The sequence below is a fragment of the Arabidopsis thaliana genome, chromosome 2 (genome assembly GCF_000001735.4).
Source record: "Arabidopsis thaliana chromosome 2, partial sequence".
NCBI lineage: Eukaryota > Viridiplantae > Streptophyta > Magnoliopsida > Brassicales > Brassicaceae > Arabidopsis > Arabidopsis thaliana.
In genome coordinates, this window is record NC_003071.7 from 10009697 (window position 1) to 10030961 (window position 21265).

The 21265-nt window shown below is 35.0% G+C and overlaps 6 protein-coding genes and 2 non-coding genes across 11 annotated transcripts; 2 read left to right on the forward strand and 6 right to left on the reverse strand.

The window, feature by feature from the left end:
- Positions 1 to 1784: 1784 nt before the first annotated feature.
- Positions 1785 to 3837, reverse strand: SDT (spermidine disinapoyl acyltransferase; the record flags this gene model as incomplete). Its single annotated transcript, NM_127915.2, has 3 exons — positions 1785 to 2477; positions 2584 to 2826; positions 3382 to 3837. 3 exons carry the CDS (start codon positions 3835 to 3837, stop codon positions 1821 to 1823), a joined length of 1356 nt encoding a protein of 451 aa, NP_179932.1. The 3' UTR covers positions 1785 to 1820.
- Positions 3838 to 4207: 370 nt separating this feature from the next.
- On the reverse strand, positions 4208 to 7677 carry AT2G23520 (Pyridoxal phosphate (PLP)-dependent transferases superfamily protein). Its single transcript, NM_127916.3, has one exon. It carries the CDS (start codon positions 7245 to 7247, stop codon positions 4560 to 4562), a length of 2688 nt encoding a protein of 895 aa, NP_179933.2. The 5' UTR covers positions 7248 to 7677; the 3' UTR covers positions 4208 to 4559.
- Positions 7678 to 10764: 3087 nt separating this feature from the next.
- Positions 10765 to 13251, reverse strand: AT2G23530 (Zinc-finger domain of monoamine-oxidase A repressor R1). The gene is made up of 5 exons (NM_127917.3): positions 12840 to 13251; positions 12373 to 12609; positions 12191 to 12274; positions 11998 to 12127; positions 10765 to 11894 (listed from the first exon to the last, which is right to left on the reverse strand). The coding sequence occupies exons 1-5, from the start codon at positions 13106 to 13108 to the stop codon at positions 10956 to 10958; spliced, it is 1659 nt and encodes a 552-aa protein (NP_179934.2). The 5' UTR covers positions 13109 to 13251; the 3' UTR covers positions 10765 to 10955.
- Positions 13252 to 14453: 1202 nt separating this feature from the next.
- On the forward strand, positions 14454 to 16562 carry AT2G23540 (GDSL-like Lipase/Acylhydrolase superfamily protein). Its single transcript, NM_127918.4, has 5 exons — positions 14454 to 14973; positions 15181 to 15311; positions 15409 to 15657; positions 15756 to 16011; positions 16139 to 16562. The coding sequence occupies exons 1-5, from the start codon at positions 14670 to 14672 to the stop codon at positions 16360 to 16362; spliced, it is 1164 nt and encodes a 387-aa protein (NP_179935.1). The 5' UTR covers positions 14454 to 14669; the 3' UTR covers positions 16363 to 16562.
- Positions 16563 to 17213: 651 nt separating this feature from the next.
- On the forward strand, positions 17214 to 17354 carry MIR5995b. The gene has a single exon (NR_140248.1). It is a non-coding gene; the product is annotated as a microRNA ath-MIR5995b precursor (primary transcript).
- On the reverse strand, positions 17214 to 17354 carry MIR5595a. The gene has a single exon (NR_140247.1). It is a non-coding gene; the product is annotated as a microRNA ath-MIR5595a precursor (primary transcript).
- Positions 17296 to 19118, reverse strand: MES6 (methyl esterase 6). 4 transcript variants are annotated; one of them, NM_179711.2, is made up of 4 exons: positions 18939 to 19081; positions 18700 to 18851; positions 18493 to 18630; positions 17890 to 18404 (listed from the first exon to the last, which is right to left on the reverse strand). In NM_179711.2, exons 1-4 carry the CDS (start codon positions 19069 to 19071, stop codon positions 18117 to 18119), a joined length of 711 nt encoding a protein of 236 aa, NP_850042.2. In that variant the 5' UTR covers positions 19072 to 19081; the 3' UTR covers positions 17890 to 18116. The 4 variants fall into 4 exon arrangements, with proteins under 4 accessions (NP_001318274.1, NP_850042.2, NP_179936.3 ...); NM_001335853.1 differs by having other exon boundaries at positions 17296 to 18404; positions 18700 to 19081; NM_127919.4 differs by having other exon boundaries at positions 18700 to 19099.
- Positions 19119 to 19363: 245 nt separating this feature from the next.
- Positions 19364 to 20747, reverse strand: MES7 (methyl esterase 7). The gene is made up of 3 exons (NM_127920.3): positions 20215 to 20747; positions 20009 to 20137; positions 19364 to 19921 (listed from the first exon to the last, which is right to left on the reverse strand). Exons 1-3 carry the CDS (start codon positions 20584 to 20586, stop codon positions 19640 to 19642), a joined length of 783 nt encoding a protein of 260 aa, NP_179937.1. The 5' UTR covers positions 20587 to 20747; the 3' UTR covers positions 19364 to 19639.
- Between the last annotated feature and the right edge of the window lie 518 nt (positions 20748 to 21265).

Consider the following 21265-nt stretch of genomic DNA (forward strand, 5'->3'; position numbering starts at 1 on the left):
TGGGCTGGAAATGGGCCTTACACACTTGGCCCATTTAGTTTTTTTTTCTTCTAACATATGGTCGTTATTGAATTTGGGGTTATTTGATTTTTATTCTTTTCTTAAATGATAACATAAAAACCGAAAAATAATAGACTAACGGAGGACAAAAAAAAAATCAATAACTAGGCGATGGTGAATAGACTAAAGTGTTTTTCTACACATGCAACCAGCAAGGTTGGTAAGTGAATCCATTTTATCAAAATCATGAGGGTGAAATTCAATTTCACTATGAGATATCTCTCATTATGTTTTCTAGTTTTTTAGTTATTTTGATTTCAATGTTTTAAAGGATATAAATAAAACAAAAGAGACATAAAATTGTACAAAACTTGTTAAAATTTGTCATTTGGATTGTCTCTGGTGGCATGTTTTCTGCTCGTTATATATGATAACAAATAAAGTAAACTTGCAATTTTCAAAGATATGGTAAAATATATATATATATATTGATTGAGAAAAATATGATATAGTAAGTTAATATAGTTGGTCAACATTAAGTTATGTGCATTTTAACCATGTAGTTGTTTTGAAATATGTGTAATATTATTGGAATATATGAATTTTTTTCTATTATATATATGATTTAAGAGATTACATTTAGTTGAGAAAATTCTAATTTTTGTTAGATATATTAATTATATTATAAAAAAGCTAAATTAGGGAAAACATCTGTTAAATAAAAAAAATTAAATCCAACTTTTTCAATCTTGTACAACAGATATGGATATGCAACTCTTGTAACCTGAAGACTCTCCTTCTTCCCCAAGGGAGACCCTCGTTTGAGTATGAGTCATGCATGTGTTGGAGTGGTTTATTGTTTGGACACTAGTGACTATAGAGTTTCCGTATATTCTACACTTGAAAAAGATTTCAAAAGAAAAAGAATCTCTGTGGAGAAATAGTTAATCAACTTCTAAAAGAAAAATTGTGATTAAAATAAAAGAAAAATTTGTAATCACAATTTTTCTTTTATGAATATGTGGTTTTATACTTATTAGTGTCGTTGTCTTTGCGTTTTTTTGCAAAAACTTTCGTTTGGTATATTGTTCAACAAAATTCATCTTATTGATTGGAGAAATGTACTCATAAGTATATCAATGAGACATATAATAGAAATCTGAATAATTGTAAAAATTTTAAAATGTCGATCTGAACACCTAGTTTAGATGATGAAGCCTACATATGATACAATACCACTATCTCGAGTGGTGTTTTTGTATTTTGAATATTGTATGTAATTTTTGCAGGAGGATTATGGTGTCTTCACGAAGTAGATTGCTGCTTCACGTAGTTGTGGAAAGGAGAAAATGATATTCTTCTTTTTGGTGTTAAAAGTCTTTTGTAATAGGTTTGATTGACTTATGTGTGCTTACCTTGGTTTGTGAAACAGTAACCTATGTTAGGAATTGTTTTGTTGTTATGGGAAAAACGTTAGCTATAAGCCTTATGTTTTTATGCCTTAATTTGAGTATATCAAATTTAGATGCTCTATTGTTATGGGAAAAACGTTAGCTATAAGCCTCATCAAAAAATGGTGTGTTTTATAAAATGTATGCCATTTTTTTTTCTTTGGAAACATGCGTTTTGTACTCCGGCTCTTTTATCATCGACGTTTGTCATCGTCACGTCATCGATACATGCGGAGTTTATTTAGCGGGTTACTTTTGTTTTTTGTTTTTTGCAAGAAAACCCTATTATAAAACATGCTGCAATAAATTTTAATTTCTTATCTTATTTTATTATGATTTTCGAAATCAAAAGAAGATATACTTAAGTTTTTACTCTAAAGCTTCCATCTCTTCCTTGAACTTAACCATTGCAATTCTTGGCAATGTAACCACTATTTGAACCCCTCCGACCATATCCGATTCCAGCCTAGATGGTCGCATGAACATATTAACCGTCCTAGCTGTCTCCGATGGAACCACGGGTACGATATTCACCGGCTCATCCCACCCGAAATCCATCGATCCGAAAATCCCAATATTCCTCCAATCAGTCAAACAAAACAACCCATCTTTTTTTCCTTTGATCGTTAAGTTCATCTTAATGATTTTTTCAGTGTTTGCAAGCTCTTCTTGGAGATAATCTTTATCGTGAGCATTCCTCTTCGCTTCTTTTATGAGCTTTACGATATCTGAGATCGTAAACTCTTCCACTTCTCTTGCGGTTAATGGCACATACATATCAATATATGCATTGCCATAGTATCCATCAGGCAAAGGTGGATCCACAACGTTGCGGATTCCTACTGATAAACCCAAAACAGTGACTCCATCTCGATCCAAATTAAGAGCTTTAACTCTTGACTTCCACAAATAAGCTCCTATAACTTCGAAAGTTGTGATTGTCTCATTAGAGAAGTCGTACTCTTTCAATGTAGCTTCTTTCAATCTTCTTATGCTATCGGCTCTAATAGTTATTTTTTCAGTTACCTATTTAAATTTATAAGAATGGAATAGAGTTTAAATAATATTTTAGATTAGAAATATATATTGTGGGAAATAAAGGACATGAGGATCTTGTTATGTGCACACATACCCAATCATCCGTTGGTAAGTAAGGCGAAGCAGCTGTGTCGTCGCCGGGAACAAATGGAGGTTGATCATCTTCCGGCTTCCCCACGAGTCTTTCTCTTTCCCAAATCGGTGTCACCATCGGCTTCTTCTTCCCGCCAGCCAAATCCGTCAAGGCACACATGATATGACCTTCTCCATATCCATCGCACATTGCATGTGACATTGCCATCCCTAAGATAAATCCTCCACATTCAAATTTGGTTACCTGTCATTATCAAAAAGGTCATTTTGCATGGAGGGAAATATTAATATATCTAAAATTGTTGTAAGAAAAGTTTGGTCACCTGCCACAAGATGTGCATCAATTACATGCATAAAATGTATAGAAAATTTTACCCTACAATAGACTCAAATCAGGCCGCAATGTAACGCAAAATTATTTAGAAAATTAGACAAGACCAAATTAAACTAAATTATACTGAATTTGTAGATTCCAAGGCGGTCATGCATGGCCATTTTGATTAACAAAAAAAACGAATCAGAATTCGAACAAGACGAATTGTTTTTTTTAATATCCTAATTATCTTTGAAATTAAGGAAAAATGTGATTAAAAAACAAATCCCGACGACAAAAAAAAATAAAAATAAGACGACAAAAAAAAAACAAAAAAACAAATCCCAATCGAAACCAAAATCGTACCAAATCATATAGCTTAGATTTTATATTGGAACTCTAATTCATAAACAAAAAATATGCATGAACCAAAATCAAAACTCTGGATTGAACACACCTAAAAAAAATGACCAATGGTTTGTGTACCTGCAAAGCAAAAGGTCGATAACCATCAATATCCACGTGAAGTACAGGCAAAAAATTCAAGGCCGTATCCGAGTCAATATTCTCTAGATTCTTCAAAGAAGAGAGCTCGACATTTGCAGTAGCTACCGTGAACGGCACACCACCTCCATCACCGCCACAACTCAACTGAAGCTTCCGGTCACTTTCCTGCCGCTTCAAACTCCCCGAAAGCGGATAGTAATACCCAAGAAGATCGGATAAAGCCTCCCTAAGCAAAGCTTCAGGCCGGTTATCATCATCAGCAACGTTCTTGGCTTTGAAAACGTAACATGCCTTGTAAATAACTTCGTTGTAAGGATCATTGTCAAGTGTTGAAAGGTTAAGAGTTTGTTGAGGAATATGTTTTGAGGGTTTTACCATTTCGGTGAGCATCTTCTCGACCATTAAAGGGATCGATGAACCTATGTGAATCGGCATGTTTTAATTTTTATGTGTTTGACAAATATAAGTGTATAAGTACTCTAAGAACACTCTTGTCTTTTATAGATAAAGTTTTGGCTTCATGTTGGCCACGTTTAACCTTAAACATTGTAAGAAGTAACAAATGGCACTCTTATTTATATTCTAAGTAAGCCTTTATTGTCCGCACTGCCAATAAATTAAGAAAATGGAAACGGTTTGACATTGTAGTTTCATTAAATGTCATTTTGAAACCAAACAAAGCTAAGTTATCCTTGTTGTCCGCACGGCCAATGAATTTTCATCATTATTTGAAAAGGTAAAAGCAAACGTACGTAACTTTTCTCATGTTAAAACATTTGGTTTTACAACAAGTGATACTATGTGGTAGCCACGGAGGGAGAGAGTGAAAGGAAATTAAAGGAAAGTCTTAAACAAATTCAATTTTTACGAATATGTATGATTTCAGGAGGGTTTAGTGTAAGAGCAAATGCTAAACTATGTTCCCTTGTCCGAAAGTGGAATCTTTGGCCAAAACATGTTCTGTTTTCCAGTTTACAAGAATTCTCCTCCTATCTCATATTCCTAAAAACTGAAACAGAGCCAAAACGAAAAAACTATATATAGCAAATCTTAATTCACAGTTTTACTTTTTACCCTCCTTCCATTTCCAGAAGCCTCTAGGATGTTAGTGGCTCAAGCCTTTTGAGTCCTGTTTCAAAAAGTTTTCAAAGAATCAATCACGTCTCTGAATCTTCTGCTTCTTCTTCTATTACAGTCGGTAGTGATCCTTCTCTGCTGAAACCGGGGTTTAGGAACTTGGCTACAAAAGCCCATAGCTTATAAACATCCTCAAAGTTCGACAAAAAGCTTAGAGAAGCTGTGACAACCTCAAATCGCACGAACCCATTTTTACCACCACGTTTACCAGCTTCTCTCTGCAGATGCAAAGAACTATCTTCCTTGATCCTAGCGCCTCCACGGTGGTTTCTCGGAAGATCCATTATGCGTATGTGACTCAATATTCCAATACCAAGAGATACACCTTCTCTCTCAGCCAGTTTCAGAACAATTTCTGGACTTACAAATCCTTTGCTTTTGTCTTTCACGTTGAAAGCAACTGCCGCTCCTCTTTCGTACTTTATCTTTGGGCCATAAATCTGCACAAGATTCATGTATCTGCTACTACCGTCACTGCCTGGTTCAGGCACTTTAAGCTGTAGCAAAGAGATCACTAGCCAGTTAATCAGAAATCTGAGCCTACTTGTGGTTTTATTAAGACCTAACATATTCACATGATCGATATGGCTGCAAACAATCTCGGGCTCCCTTCTGTCCCAATCATCCTCATTCGGGTTTTCACCATCACTTTCGTCATATACACTGGCCAGAGAAGCTTCACCTTGGTCCAGACTATGACTGACACGGTCCATGTTAAATGAAACCCTTGTTCCTCTGCTTGGTTGTTCATCTTCCAAACCCAAAAGCCTCCCACCAGTACCCCTTCTTCCCAATAACCTAAACTCACCTTCTGTTTCTCGTCTAATTGCGTTATCTTTCATATCTGAAGAAATCTTGGAGCTTGAGCCATTTGATCCAAAACCAGATCCTGCACGATACACAATATTACCGCAGTTTTCTTCCTGTATCTCTTGAATTTGGAGATTATTAGAGTTCCTCAGATTCCGTGATGGCGTAGAGTTTATCTCCTGAGTAACTGACATTACTGCAGCATCAAACGAGAGGACATCTTTACCATCATACATAGGACTGCTGTAACTCTTTGCCACCGGTTTTGGTGATTGCCTTTTGCTGGTAAACCAAAACGGTGGCAATGGAGAGGCGATTTTATGGTGGTTCAAGTGACCCGCACTGTCAGACCCGAGCGGACTTTGACCCAAATCGATCCAAAACGAATTATCGGATGACTCATCTTCACTGAAAGCTGGACTTTTCATCAATTCTCCAACCGAAACACTTTCATTTTCTTCAAATATGGTACTACTAGTCCCATCTCTATCAGAGGCATTATCTTCTAAGAGATCTGTCTCAAACACATCCCTCACTTGAGCTGAAGTGTATGCACCAGAGAATACCGGCATCTGAGCGCCTCTACGAGCAGCATCTGTCGTAGCCGGTTTATCACCATTTGTACCAATGTCATGATCTTCAAGACCAACCAATCCGTCAAGACCATCTATCGAATCACTGAGATATAACGGATACTGAGGTGTGATCTTCACAATTCCTGATCCTGTTTTCCCGGACTGACTCTGAAGATTACCCATCACCGACTTCTTAATCAACAGGCAACCAAAACCTGTAGGATCATGCCCAAAGACCTTGTAGAACGAGGTGATGATAAACTCTGGTCGAAACAATGATAACCCGAGCGAATCCATATCTTTGGGACCTAAAGAACCAGCATCAAGCAACACATGCCAGTTGTTCTGCTGAGCAAGAGCCATCCACTGGTAAGAGTACTTAGAACCTGTAACTCTAGACTGAGCAGGAAACACAAACAACCCAACCGCAGAATCCTTCTTCTTCCTCTTCTTATGAGACAAACGCTTCTTCAAATCCGTCGAACACAGCTTCAAAGTTGGCCATTTAAACCAAGCGTTATAAGCTTTAGCACCTTTCTCTCTTGCAGTCTGAGCCATCCAATTCACAGACTGACTCTCATGATCAAACATTGTCAAAAGCCGCTTATTCGTATGAAAAGGATAAGATTCCGCAAGCAACCTAAACGCAGAGCCTCTACTTCCAGTAAAAACAAGACCATACTCACTCTCAGGTATATTCAGATAATCCATTATCCTAGTCTTGAGATCATGTTCCACAGTTCCAATCTCAGCTCCACCATAAAGCGCATGGTTACTCAAATTAGCAGTAATCTCAGATAAACTAAACGTACAAGAATCCCAATAATGCAAAGTCTGAACATAAGAAAACAACCCAAATCCACAGTAATCAAGACATACCTTTGAATCCAACAAGTGACCATACTCATCAGATCTCAATTGATCAACTTTCTCAGAAGTCTCAAACTTTGGATACATTGTAAGAAACTTATTAAAAGCTTCAAGAAGCTCAGGTATATCATCTTCAGACTCAAAAGCACGTTCTGCAGCTAAAGCAGTAGCACGTAAGAACTCACGTTGAGCGTGTAACCTAGCCAAAGATCTAGAACGACCTAAGCTCTCATCTTGATTCTCATTCTCAACGTCTTGAGATTTAAAGAGTGACCCATTCTCAGAAGCTTCTTCAAGAGCATCTCTAAGCTTATCTTCATACAATTTCCTAAGCATTGAAGCTTTCCTTCTAACATCGATTGGTGAATCAGAACCATCTCTTCTCCTACTCTTACTCTTATCTAAGATCAGAGTAGCACAGTGATGAATTTGCTTCCACAAAGGAAAATGCATTAATCTCAAATTTCGAAACTTTCCTAAGAGATTAATCAGAAGAAGGGTTTCTCTAGCCCATAAGAGAACTAAAACCCTAAAAAGTGAAGATCTTAAAGCAGATCAAAGAGAAGCCTCTAAAAGCGGAAACTTTCACAAAACCCACAAAAAAAGTAAACGACTTTCACGGAAGAGAAGAAGTAGCAGAATTTTCAACAAACAGATCCCAAAATTGTGAAAGGAAGAAGATGAATTTTGTGAAGCTTTAAGCTTTTGGTTTTGCTCTGTATTGAAGCTTTTTTAGAGAAGATGATATAATAAATGCAAAGCTGACTCCTTTCACCACCAATCTCTCGTTTCATTTACTACAACTACAACACTCTCTCTCTACTCAGTGCGGTTTCTCTCTCTAATCCTCGGGTCAAAAAAGGCATTGACTTTTTTTTCCATTAGAAGCAGAGTAGTGGTGGCGTTAGGGTTTTTGAGAAGCTTAATTAATCACTTTCTATAATCATTTGATTTTGTATTATTCAAATGAAAGATGATTAGTAACCTCATTTTATAATTAATTTGTGTTTATTTTAAGCAGAGAGAAACAAAACAGAAACGATATTTTTTACTTAATAAAACAGAATTTTGTCTTATTTTTGCCCTGAAAAAAATGTAAGAATTAGTCAACTCGGCAAGTAAAGAAGGTAATTAATTTGGGGGAAAATTTTACTGTCAACCTTTAGGATTCTTAAGGATTATATTTAGAGAGTGTGAATAACTGAAAATACATTTTTTAAAGTCAATTTAAGAAAGTGAAAAGCTTTTAATTTAGATATATGTTGGGAGTGTTGGGTAAGGAGACCAAATGTATTAAATATGTTAGGTTGAGAACAGTGGGAAGATTCTTGCTCTTTTTTAGACTCCACATTTATGTAAGAAAAAAATATATCAGAATATTTTTTATTCAAACATAGCTTATAGAATTCTATGATGTGTAATTATTAGTAGCTTTTTTTTTTTTTTTTCACAGAAAATTAAAATTTCATTGATGGATTAGAACCTGACAAGACTTGAATTACATAAGTTGGCAAGGAAAACAATCCTTCCAAGTAGCTTTTAATTCAGAACAAATTGGCAAATTACAAATGACTCTATTATGATCTATATATACATTTTTGGAGGCGATTTTTGAAGATAATATTGAAGATTTGAGCCATAATTCAACAATTAATTTAAATGGGTGGTTTTTACCCGGTTTAACTCTGTTCGGATCCTGGATAACATGTTTAATTCTGTTCTGATCTTGGATAACATTAATTTTTGGAAAAGTTACCTAAAAACTAATAATTAAAAACGAAAATTATTGATTTAATTACCAAATTTAATATAAACAATATTTCTAAACTAACCATATTTCTTATTTACCTTAACTAATTTCCTAAAATATTTCTATCTAATTTAAACATAAATATATAATTCTTCTTTCATTTTTATTTGATCTTATACTTTATTTATTTTGAATTTATATAAAATATTTATAGTTAATAAAATATTATATTTTTTTCTGAATATGATGTAATTCAAATTTTTTAAAACGGACATATATTATTCAACGTATGAAGAAATAATATGTGTACAATATCCCACATCGCTTAGAAAAATTGGACAATGGTTCAGACCCATATTATAAAAGGACCAAAATGATTCTGATTACGAATGAGCAGGAAGCTTGATTTATCAGGCGTCCAAAATTAAAATAGTTATCCGATTTTACTCGGATTTTTTATTTTAAAGAATTGAAACTTTAAAATGTTTCAAGAAATTATAAATATTATAACTTTATCAAAAGTTAAATATTATAATTTTAAAAACTTTGTATAAAGTTTATCTTTAAAAAATACTTTAAATATTTATATTTTTAAAACTTATAAAGTTTTAAAAATTATAAATTGAATTTTACAAGAAATTTAAACATTATAAATATATAAAAAATATATTAATACGAGACGATATATTACAGGAAAAATCTTAAATATAACAATCAAAATTCAATGATGAATTTTGGGTCGATATTGTATTTTTTTAAGTTTCAAATTTTATAATATTGAAATTTATAAGAAAATGACAAAATTATGTTTAATTTCACGGGACTGGGTTATATGGTAGGACGGGTTTGGGTGGATAATAATTACGATTTTAAAATGTTCCACATCGCTTAAAAAAATTGGACAATGGTCAAGAGCCATACTATAAAAAGGACCAAAATGATTTCGATTACGAATGAGCATGAAACTTGATTTATGAGGTGTCCAAAATTAAAATGGTTTGTTTACTAGGGTTATTTATGTTAAAAAATTGAAACTTTAAAAAGTATAAAAAATTATAAATTAAATTTTACAAGAAATTTAAACAATATAAAAGATATTAATACGGGACGATATACTGCGAGAGAAATCTTAGATATAACACTCAAAATTCAATGATGAAATTTGAGTCAATATTAATCTTTTTTGAAGTTTCTAATTTTATAAATATTTGAAATTTATAATAAAATGACAAATTTGTGTTTAATTTCACGGGACGGGGTTATATGGTGTGACGAGTTTGAGTGGATAATAACATGGGATAGTATGCTATGGAAAAAAAAATATAATAACAATCATAATATAATTATATAATCTTAAACACTAAACAAAATTAACAATATTAAAAAAAACACTTAAAACTTTAATTTTTTTAAAACACATTTTGATTCTTTATAAGAAATTTAAACATTATAAATATATTTAAATTTATACTACGGGTGAAATTTTAGAATTGACTGTTTGGGTTGATAAGAATTTGCGATAGAAGTAGGAGTTAAATCCTAGAATGACAATCAAAATATAATTGTACAATTAAATACTACCGCGAGTGAAATCCTAGAATTGACGAGTTTGAATCGATATTAATATGGGATGGTGTACTACGGATGATATTTTAGAATTGACTGGTTTGGGTTGATAATAATTTACGATAGAATTAGGAGTGAAATTCTAGAATGACAATTAAAATATAATTATACAATTAAATACCATCACGGATGAAATCCTAGAATTGACGGGTTTGATTCGATACTAATATGGGATGGTGTACTACGGGTGATATTTTAGAATTGACTGGTTTGGGTTGATAATAATTTGCGATAGAATTAGGAGTGAAATCCTAGAATGACAATTAAAATATAATTATACAATTAAATACTACCACGGGTGAAATCCTATAATTGACGGGTTTGATTCGATATTAATATAGGATGGTGTACTACGGGTGAAATCCGAGAAACAACAATCAAAATACAATTATACAATATTAAACATTTAACAAAATAAACAAATACAACTGAAAACTTTAAAATTTGAGTTATAAAATTTTTTTTCGCGGTGAATTATACATTTAAATCAAACAATAGCATAAATTTATTAAATCATCCTAAAAAATATTCAATTATTTTTTATTTAATAAAAATATAGGCCCGCGGTATATCGCGGGTTAATATCTAGTTTATGAGATTTTCATAGTATACTTGAAAGTATTTATTTGAATATTAAAGTTTGGAGATTTTTGTTTCAGATACTTTTAAGAAATAAGAATCTTTTTTCCTAACCACCTTATATGAAAACAGAGAGGGTCATGTCGAAATAGAGAGTTTAACAAAAGTGAATAGATGTTGGCTTTTTCTTCTGAGACTTCTTCTAATTAGGTCCTTCTTCGCTGCCTTAGTCTTCCACCAATGCTATCTGGATTTGGTTCTAGAGCCGCTTTCCTCTTACTTCTCGTTACTCGAGCTTTGACCACAAGGGTCTGACTTTCCCCAAGTCTTGTCTCCAAATTCGAGTCTTGTCCTGTCCCTTGTTGAATTTCTGGAAGATCATCACCGATGTGGGCACATGAATGTTCTTGTTTATCTTGCTTTGGTGTCTCAAGATACATGACCTGCGCATCCACCAATGAAGTTTGATCATCATCTATAGGAATCAAGTAGCTAACTGGTTTTGTCTCAGAAGTCGGGTCTTGTCCTATCCATTCTTGAATTTTTGGAAGACCATCACCAATGTGGGCACATGAATGTTCTTGCTTCGGCGTCTCAAGATAACTCAAGACCTGAACATCAACCAATGGAATCTGCTCATCCACATGAAGCAAGTAGCTATCTGGTTTCGTCTCCAAATTTGAGTGTTGTCCTATCCTTTCCTGAATATCTGGAAGATCATCACCATTGTGTGCACATGAATGTTCTTGCTTTGGTGGCACAAGACAACTTAAGACCTGAACATCCACCAATGAAGTTTGATCATCCTCTACAGAAGGCAATAAGAAGCTCAGTGACCTTCTAGCTGAATTTGGTGTCTCATCCTCCTCTTTCTTCAAGGAACCACCACTCTGACATTCCATATTCTGAACCTTTTGTACTTCTTCAGGGAGATCACCATTCTGATCTTCGTTCGTGTTTTCACCTTCTTCTTTCTGTAAGGAATCATCATTCTCAAGCATTGGTACGTCTTCATCACCAGCAATCTTTTCTTGAAAGGAAAGTGATCTCTTTGCAGACGCTTGACTTGGTGTTGTGTCATCAGTTGGCGCCCGTTTGGTTTGAATCAGATAATGTGCCACAGACTTATACCCAAGTGCAGCTATCTGGAAACAATCCAAAGAAAGAAAGAAATCTTCAGCTCTAGATTCTATTCAAGAATCAAAAACACCACAAGATAATACAAAAGAACAACTGAAAAAAACGCACCCTTCTGTAAATCGGGCCAGTTGGAACCCATCCTTTATTATTCCGGCACAAACTGCAATTGCAGATCCCGCGACAAGCGGGACAAATCCAGTCTGGATTCTCAAGAGCTTCAAGCACATGTTCACCATATCTGTTCATCAAAAATATTAATATACATTCATCATCAATAACAGAAAAACTAATAGCAACCAACCTCATGAACAAACAATCACCACAGAACTGTCCTTGAACCAAATTGCATTCACTGCACTGTGTACGATGCCCCATCGTCTTCTGCCTGTAAGAAACACACAAACACACACTAAAGCATTACAGAAAAATCATTTCAGAGAGTTGCAATATCAAGTTCTCAACACATATGAGTTTGGTTATTACCTGCATTGGTGACAAGTCTTACCGTTAAACGGATCATAAATCCGTTTCCCATTCTTATCATAGCCATCAACAAAACAAGTCCAGCTTCTTTCTGTATTCCCAAGAAGCTTCTCATGTTCCTCTGTGTAAATCTCAGCTCTTATCCCTTCACCAATCACAACACTCTCTCGTTTAGATGCTTTCTTGCCCTTCTCATTGATCCCATCAGTGTAGATAACTGGAGTTGTGTTCTCCAATCTAACAATCACAGAAGAAAAGAATCAATAATAAACCCAAATTCTTACTTTAAAATCCAAATTCTTAAACCCTAGTTTTGCCTCAAAAACCCAATTCCTCCAGAAAAATCTCTCCTTTAAACTGATACAAATCGAATCATAATCCCTAATTCCACAAACTCATCTTTCAAATCCAAAACCCCAAAATATGATGGAATGAGAGAAACGGAGACAGAGAAAGGAAGAGATTACCGAGAAGATCGGCGAGAAGGCTGAAGAGGAGGAGTCGGATTCTGAACAGAATTACGGTTACCGTAAGATCTTTTAACGGGTCGGGTCTTGGGTTTGAGTTTGCGAGAGAGATTTAAGAGACCCAGATTGTTCATCCTCTGAAGATTCTCTTTGATCCTCTCTTCCCTGCATTGTTCGTAAAGAGAGACCTTTGGGGTTTCTTTGATTAGTTCCGGATTAGGGTTTGATTTAGGTACTGAATCTTGTGCTTCAGTTCTCATGGTGAGCATGATGATGATGAAGATGATACTGGGTTTCAGATTTCAGAACTCTCTGTCACTCTCTTTATGGCTGCTCTCTGGAGAAATGATAGTAAAAGTTTAGGTTTTTATATTGTTTTGAGTTGATGTCCTGATGTTACAGCAACGGTCGGATTTATTATTTGAAAAGTGTGCTTATGGAAATGGGGAATAGTGTTTGGAAATGTTTACTAGCTTCTGTATCATAAATCCCTAATGATGGGACTTAATCTTTTTAAATATTTTTGTTTCCTTCTAATTGCAATACAGCTAAGTAGAGATAGTGGGAATATGGAAAGTTGTAATCTTTTAAGAGAAAATTAATAAACCATTCTACAAAAATTGTTCTTGGTGCACTTTATTAAGATTACGAATATTAACATTTAAACAAATTTCCAATAGAAATATAAAGTTTGACTTTTGAGTAAAGTTTAGGGACTGTCCATAAGATTGAGAGTCTCACCTTGTCAACCAAATTAACACCAAATCCCTTCACATTTAGGAGGATGTATTCAATATAGCATTTGGAATGATTTGTATTAAGATGAAAAATATATTTTATTCAAACATGAATTCTAAAAAGCTTTCTAAAATCAAGTGTTATTGGATTAATAATTTTAAAATCTAGAATCAAATCTGCTGTTATTAGAAATATTTTAAATAGTGGATTTGAATTGACTTGAGAGATTTTGGGTGAAATTTCAATGAATTTTTAAAAATTCAAACATTCCCTGTCTCATAGTTTGAGGTAGATTTTAAACAGTTTTAATAACAAATTTTCGAATTCACTAAAATAATTTCAAAACTCAATAAAACTCAAATCACTCCAAATTCTTTCTACAATACACTCCCTTAATTTTTATTTTTTTTTCTTTTTTCCTATTTTTTTACACCCCTTTATTAATTACTGTGCTTTACTAAACTTACCACACATACAAAAATATGAAATTTAAGTTACTAATATAGAAGAATACTGTTGGGGACTAGAATCACATGATCGTTGTTGTCATAAAATCTATCGCTAGTTAAAGTATTAAAAGATCGAGAAAAAAAATTATTAGTTCCCCAAACTCATAATTGTATGTTAACATTTTCTACCCATTTTCTTAGATTTGAATAAGGAAAAATAATATTTTGGTTGTAAATTGTAATAACTAAATTTTTTCCGGATTTGATTATTTGTTTTATTTTCTTGACAGTGGTAACTCTGCTCAAGTGCTTGCCTTCATCTATAAAATTGGAGAGACTTTTCATTAATTACTGTTCCAACAAATTTGAACTACTTTTAATTATGAGTCTAATTAATACAGAGAGAGTTCAAGCGTCCAACGAATTAAAGGTCTCGTTGTTATTTTCTCACTAGCTAAAGGAAAAACTTGGCCACGTTGATGAACCACCACTTGAAAAATCTTGAAGCCTCCATTTACATCAAAACAGTCAAACCAAATTCGCAATCTCACAAGTTTCCCTTCCATCCCAAACAACACTTTATTATCTCTTGTTATATATAAATCTCAAACAATAACACTAACATTTCTCAAAATCAAGAAATATGGCCACAAGAGCTTCTACATCTAGCAGAGTCTCTCCAGCTTTCACTTTCCTCGTCATCTTCTTCCTCTTATCTCTCACTGCTTCAGTAGAAGCTGCTGGTCGTGGAGTTAACAATGACAAGAAAGGCGGCGGATTAGGAGCTTCTTTCATATTCGGAGATTCTCTAGTCGATGCCGGAAATAATAATTATCTATCGACGTTGTCTAGGGCTAATATGAAGCCTAATGGTATTGATTTCAAAGCCTCCGGAGGAACTCCTACCGGCCGGTTCACCAATGGACGGACCATCGGTGATATCGTTGGTACGTAACAAAAATGAAAAAAAGTTCTATAACCCATATATAGTAAAATGATATATGTGGTATACATTATTAGTCTAGAGATTATGTTCAACTAACACACCTACACATGTATGTTGACGTTTATTACTCTTTTTCTTTGTTAAAATGATTAATTTTTTTTAGTGAATGATTCTAAAACGTTAAATATTTGATTTACGTTTTTTTCAGGGGAAGAACTCGGATCAGCGAACTACGCGATCCCGTTCTTGGCACCAGACGCGAAGGGAAAAGCTTTATTAGCCGGAGTGAACTATGCATCTGGAGGAGGAGGAATCATGAATGCCACCGGGAGAATCTTTGTATGTACCAAACTAATTTTAATCATATGTGCATTTAAAAATTTCTAAAATTTATTCTAGAGTTATGAAGTTTTAAGGAATTGTAAATATTTGGTAGGTGAATAGATTAGGTATGGATGTACAAGTTGATTTCTTCAACACTACACGGAAACAGTTTGATGATCTACTTGGAAAAGAGAAAGCAAAAGATTACATAGCCAAGAAATCGATATTCTCAATCACTATAGGAGCAAATGATTTCCTCAACAATTATCTATTCCCACTACTCTCGGTAGGAACACGGTTCACTCAAACTCCCGATGATTTTATTGGCGACATGCTTGAACATCTACGCGACCAACTAACCGTAAGCAACAAAATATTGATCTCTATCCATCAAAATAAAGTTAGAGAATTTTTGTTTAGTTCATTTGTTATCATATGCATGTTATGGTTGAAATACAGAGGCTGTATCAATTGGATGCGAGGAAGTTTGTGATCGGGAACGTTGGACCGATTGGATGCATACCGTACCAGAAAACAATCAATCAATTAGACGAAAACGAGTGTGTGGATTTGGCTAATAAACTAGCAAATCAATACAATGTTCGGTTAAAGAGTTTATTAGAGGAACTAAACAAGAAACTTCCCGGAGCAATGTTTGTCCATGCAAACGTCTACGATCTCGTCATGGAGCTCATTACTAACTACGATAAATACGGTAATACATATATTTTTGTCTTCTACAACTCACACACGCACACTACCATATATACACGTTTTAGGCCATGAAATGTAGATTATGAATATATGAAAAATAAAGATTTGTGGATTTGTAAACTTGGTAGGGTTCAAAAGTGCGACAAAGGCTTGTTGCGGTAATGGAGGACAATACGCGGGTATAATTCCGTGCGGACCGACTTCGAGTTTGTGTGAAGAGAGGGATAAATATGTGTTTTGGGATCCTTATCATCCGAGTGAAGCAGCAAATGTCATCATCGCGAAGCAATTGTTATATGGTGATGTTAAAGTTATATCTCCAGTTAATCTCAGCAAACTTAGAGATATGTGATTTGATTGTTTGTTGAACTAAATTAAATGTCCCTTGGAGGTATTTATATACATAATTTGTTATACGCCAAGTTAAGATTACTCTTTCACTCTTTGTATATGTATGTGTGTTGGTCGTGTTTGATTTTAGTGAGAATGCTTTTGTTTTGTCAAGATGTGATAAAATTCGATTACCTCTTTTCCCAAAGTTTTCAAAATCGGAGTGAACCAGGATTTGGATATTGAAATCGAGTCGGTTCAGTTAAACCGATTTTAATCTAGACTCGGCAACCTTAACCGGTCGGCCTGATTCGGTTTTCACTGTCTCTCTTTAGTCTTTCCCCTCTTTAGGGACTTTCCGTTAATGTCGCCGGCGACGGAAACTCAGGAATGTCGGTTCTCTGTGATCTCGATTCCGACGAAAAGGCAGCAAATTTGCAGCCGTGTCAGCCGCAGAGAGCATCCCCTTCTTCTCGTAACCGCAGCAGCCGCAGAAACTCCGACAAAAACGCCATCGTTTCGATACAGTAAATAGTAGGTGGATTTTCAAAAGCACCTGCTTTAGATTCTTATTTTTTATGCTTCAGTGCTTGAAACTGTTCGAAGGGTAGAGGAAATTTGATGAAAAGTTTTGTCTTTTCTTGTGGTGGAAGCTGAAGTTCGTTACTAAGGCTGTTGTCTAAGGTCCAGAGAATGGTAAACCAACGTTAAAGTGACTGTTAGTTAGTTTGTGGCTGTTCATTAAGTTCCAGATAATGGTACACCAACTTTACATTGAGTGTTAGTTTTAAGTCGGTAGAGTTGATGGAGTTAGTTTGTTGGTAGGTCGCCCTCTGGATTGTATATAATCTTAGAGCATAATCTTTGGATGAAAAACTGTTTATATGTACCTGCCATCTTCAAGAGATAATGATAGATTTCTTGAGGCTTTTGATAACATGGACATATGATCTGCATCTTTGCATTTTCAAGTGCAAAGATGCAGATCATATGTCCATGTTAATATCAAAGCCTCAAGAACTCTATCTGCCCACGAACAAGATCAGACCACTCCTGGTTATTTACCTTCTCTTTTTTAGCCTCTTTGTCTTCTATTTTTTCGACTATTAGTTTTGCTGGTAGCTGTCTGCGATTTACAAGAGATGGCCAGTTAGTAGTTGAGGCTTGCAGAACATTGGCATATGATCTGTGTCTACCATCTCTATCGCCTGATAATTATTAATCATTAATTGCTGATGTTCTTTTGCAATGGCTTTGTCCTCTCTGATCAGTTGTATTTTTTTACAGACGTAGGCGTATTAGTGAATTACAATACCAAATTGGCCAATCTTCACTCAGTGAATCAGTCAGTTATATGAACTTACTTTTTTCCTCTCATTAGCCTAGATTCGTTTTCCGTTTTCTCCTCTAGTTTTTCTTTGCTTCAGTGCTTGAAGTTGTTTGATCGTAGACGAAAGTTGATGAGAAGTTATAGCTTTTCTTGAATCTAAGATTAGATCAGTGCAGTTGCCATATTGTTCAGTTGTTTTCATCTTGCATATAGAAATTGCTCTGCAACATTGGTTATAGTGATGCTTCGCAATGCAGACATTGCAGTTCTCTCTATTATGATGCTATGATCCTACATTTGAAACCAAGAGGCCTTGTAACTACTTCTCTGTGTAATACAGTTTTCTCACGAAACTTTATTATATAAGCATTATCATTTGCTTAGTTCTCATACATATAGATGTATTCTCTTATGGCGTATTATTTATTGGTGGAAGCTGAAATTGGTTAATTTTTGCAATATTTATTTGCAATCTCCAGGAGAAGAGCACAAACTTCTTGAGGCTTGGAGAACATTGGCATATGATCTGCACATTTGATCTCCATTACTTCTTTTGGTGGAAAGTTGCTAATCATCCAACGCTGGTAATCTTCGACTTCCACAAGATCCTCTCTGCATACAATATATATACGTGTAACGGATCCGTACCCTTCCTCACTAAAGCTTCTTGTCCCTGCCAGATTGTTTGTAACTAACGGGTTTTCCCTCACTAATGTCTTCACCACTTCAAGATCCTTATTCGCCACAACAACAATCAACAAAAGATTGACTGAGATTACTAGCACAATCCCATTTGTTTTTCTTTAAAGATTGGAGTCTTACTTGAACTGGAGAGTTTTGATACATTTTCTTGGCCATAAACTTTGGTCCCAAAAGAGTATACTGTAGAGGAAAATCAGGTTTCCCGTAGTTCACACACGTGGTGTCCAACCATTCCTCTTGTGGAATGCTTCTGAGCAGCTGCAGATTTAAGTATCAGAATCACTCTGAAGAGATATCAGTCAGATAACATCATGTTCATTTATGTACCTTTTCGTAAACATAAGCAGGTGGGTTTATTGTGTCGGGCATGAAAGCTGTCAAAAAGACAATAGCGGCAATCTTACAAGCGAAGCTGTCAGCAGCAAGTGCAGCGGATATTCCTCCCATGCTATGAGCAACAACAATCACCTTACCGTCATCTGAGCCAAGCGAGCTCAGAAACTCAAGCAATGGTTTGCAGTAATCGTTCAGAGTCTGAATCTCTTCCACTTTGGTCATGTTTATACCTGATGCAGCAAGATCCACTGCCGTCACACAGTGACCTGCAACCTCCAGCTGCGTTTTCACCTTGTCCCAAGTCCATGCCCCGTGGCACACCCCATGGATGAGCACAAACCGCTTCTGGTTCTTATTCTCCATTGCCTTTCTTACTCTCAGCATCTTGGTTCAACACTAATATATATGGTAAGTTTCCCACAGATAATCTTTGCATATTGACTGTTAGTTTTTGGTCGTTCTCTGAGTTCCATTGACTGTTAGATTTCTCATTTCAAATATAGTAAGCAATAAAGTCTGAACCTTTAGAAAGATCCTTTTAGAACACACTTAATTGTATCAAATCAAGATACATTTTTTGTTGGTTGACTTGAAGACTCCACATGAGGTAGTTTGTTGCCATGTTGGATTTCGTAGTAATTGTTTCAGTGACTGTCACAGGTGAGAAGTGGCCATAGTATTTAGTATCTGCAGGAAAGTTTTTGGAAAGAGAGATTGTAAAATTTGTAGTTTTTGAAAGTGAATGCTTTATTGGAGAAGAGATGTACAAATTTATAGGGATACAATGGAGAGTCTAGGAATATGTTTATTATAGTTCTCTTATGATCTCTATTTACTAAATCATTCTTCTAAAATATTGTTTCTCATATGGCTTTTTGTTGTGGTGAAGTTGAAATTCATTACTAATTTGCAGTAACGATCTCAGGTTTATTTAGGCGTATTTATCTGCAATCTCCAAGAGAAGAGCACAGAGTTCTTGAGGCTTAGAGAACATTGGCATATGATCTGCATCTTTGATCTCCAGTACTTCCTTCACCGGGAAGTCATTGATCATCCCACGCTGGTAATCCACAGGTACCGCAACGTCCTCTCCGCATACGATATATATACGTGTAACGGATCCGTACCTGTCCTCACTGAAGCTTATTGTCCCTGCCAGGTTGTTTGTCATGAACGGGCTTACCCTCACCGACATTTTCGCCAATTCAAAATCCTAAACCAACACAACAACAATTAACAAAAGTTTAACTGAGGTTTACAAGCAATCCCATTTTAGTTTTTATGAGGCTTGGAGTCTTACTTGGAGGGGAGATAGGTTATACAAATACTTGGCCATGAACTCTGGTCCAAAAAGAGCAAACTCTAGAGGACGATCAGGTTTCCCAAACACAGTATCCATCCATACCTCTTGTGTAACGTCTTTGACCAGCTGCTAGTTTCAGGCAGATATCAGAATCACATTGAAGAGATCACACCGTGAAGTTAATAATCATCGTTTTTACGTACCTTTTGGAAAACGTAAGCAGGCGGGTTGCTTATGTCGGGCATAAAAGCTGCCACAAAGACAATAGCAGCAACTTTACTAGGGAAGATATCAGCAGCAAGTGAAGCTGATATTCCTCCCATGCTATGAGCAACAAGAATCACCTTATCGTCATCCGAGCCAAGTGAGCTCAGAAACTCGAGCAGCGGTTTGCAGTAATCCTTCAAAGTCTGAATCTCATCCAGGCTAGTCATGTTTACACCAGATGCAGCTAGATCAACTGCGGTCACAGAATGACCAGCAGCCTCCAGCTGGGCTTTCACCTTGTACCAACACCAAGCTCCATGGCAGATTCCATGTACAAGCACAAACTTCTTCTGGTTATTCTTATCCATTCCCTTGTTTACTCTCAGTATTTTTGTTCAGCACTTATATATAGAAATAGAAATACTTTCTGCATTTTGGCTATTAGTTTTATTAATTCAACCATATGAATAGAATGCAATAAAATTCGAACCTTTGGAAAGATCAATGTAACTGTATTATTAAATCTAAATACATACATTTTTGTTGTGTATCAAATGTTTTTCTTATGTTAAAGAATGGTATAATGCCAGTTGTAGGAAAAGAACGTATCGAATAAGAAAACGACTATTAACACATTTGGACTTTAGTGAAATAAAAGTTCATTAAAGTGAAAATAAAGGTAATGATTTTGATGCATGATTATAGTTTTTTTTTTTTTTGTCAATTATATTTTTGTTTAATAGTTAGAGTTAAGTAAGCCTAGTGGGAGTGGTTATGTAGTAGTAGTTAGAGACTTTATTTGTGTGTGAGTGTGTGTAATGCTGTAAAGAATGTGTGAGAAAAAAATGCATTAGCTTTTCTTATGTCTTCCTTTTCTCAAAAAAATTTAAAACGTTTTTTTTTAGTCAAAGTCTAAGTTAGAATCAAAATAGAGAGATGCAAGAAGAGAGCAACAAATATTACGAATACTAGTAAAATCAACAAAGATGCACTAAAAACATAGTGAGAATATTATTTTATCATTTTTGTTATATGAGATTGATTAGC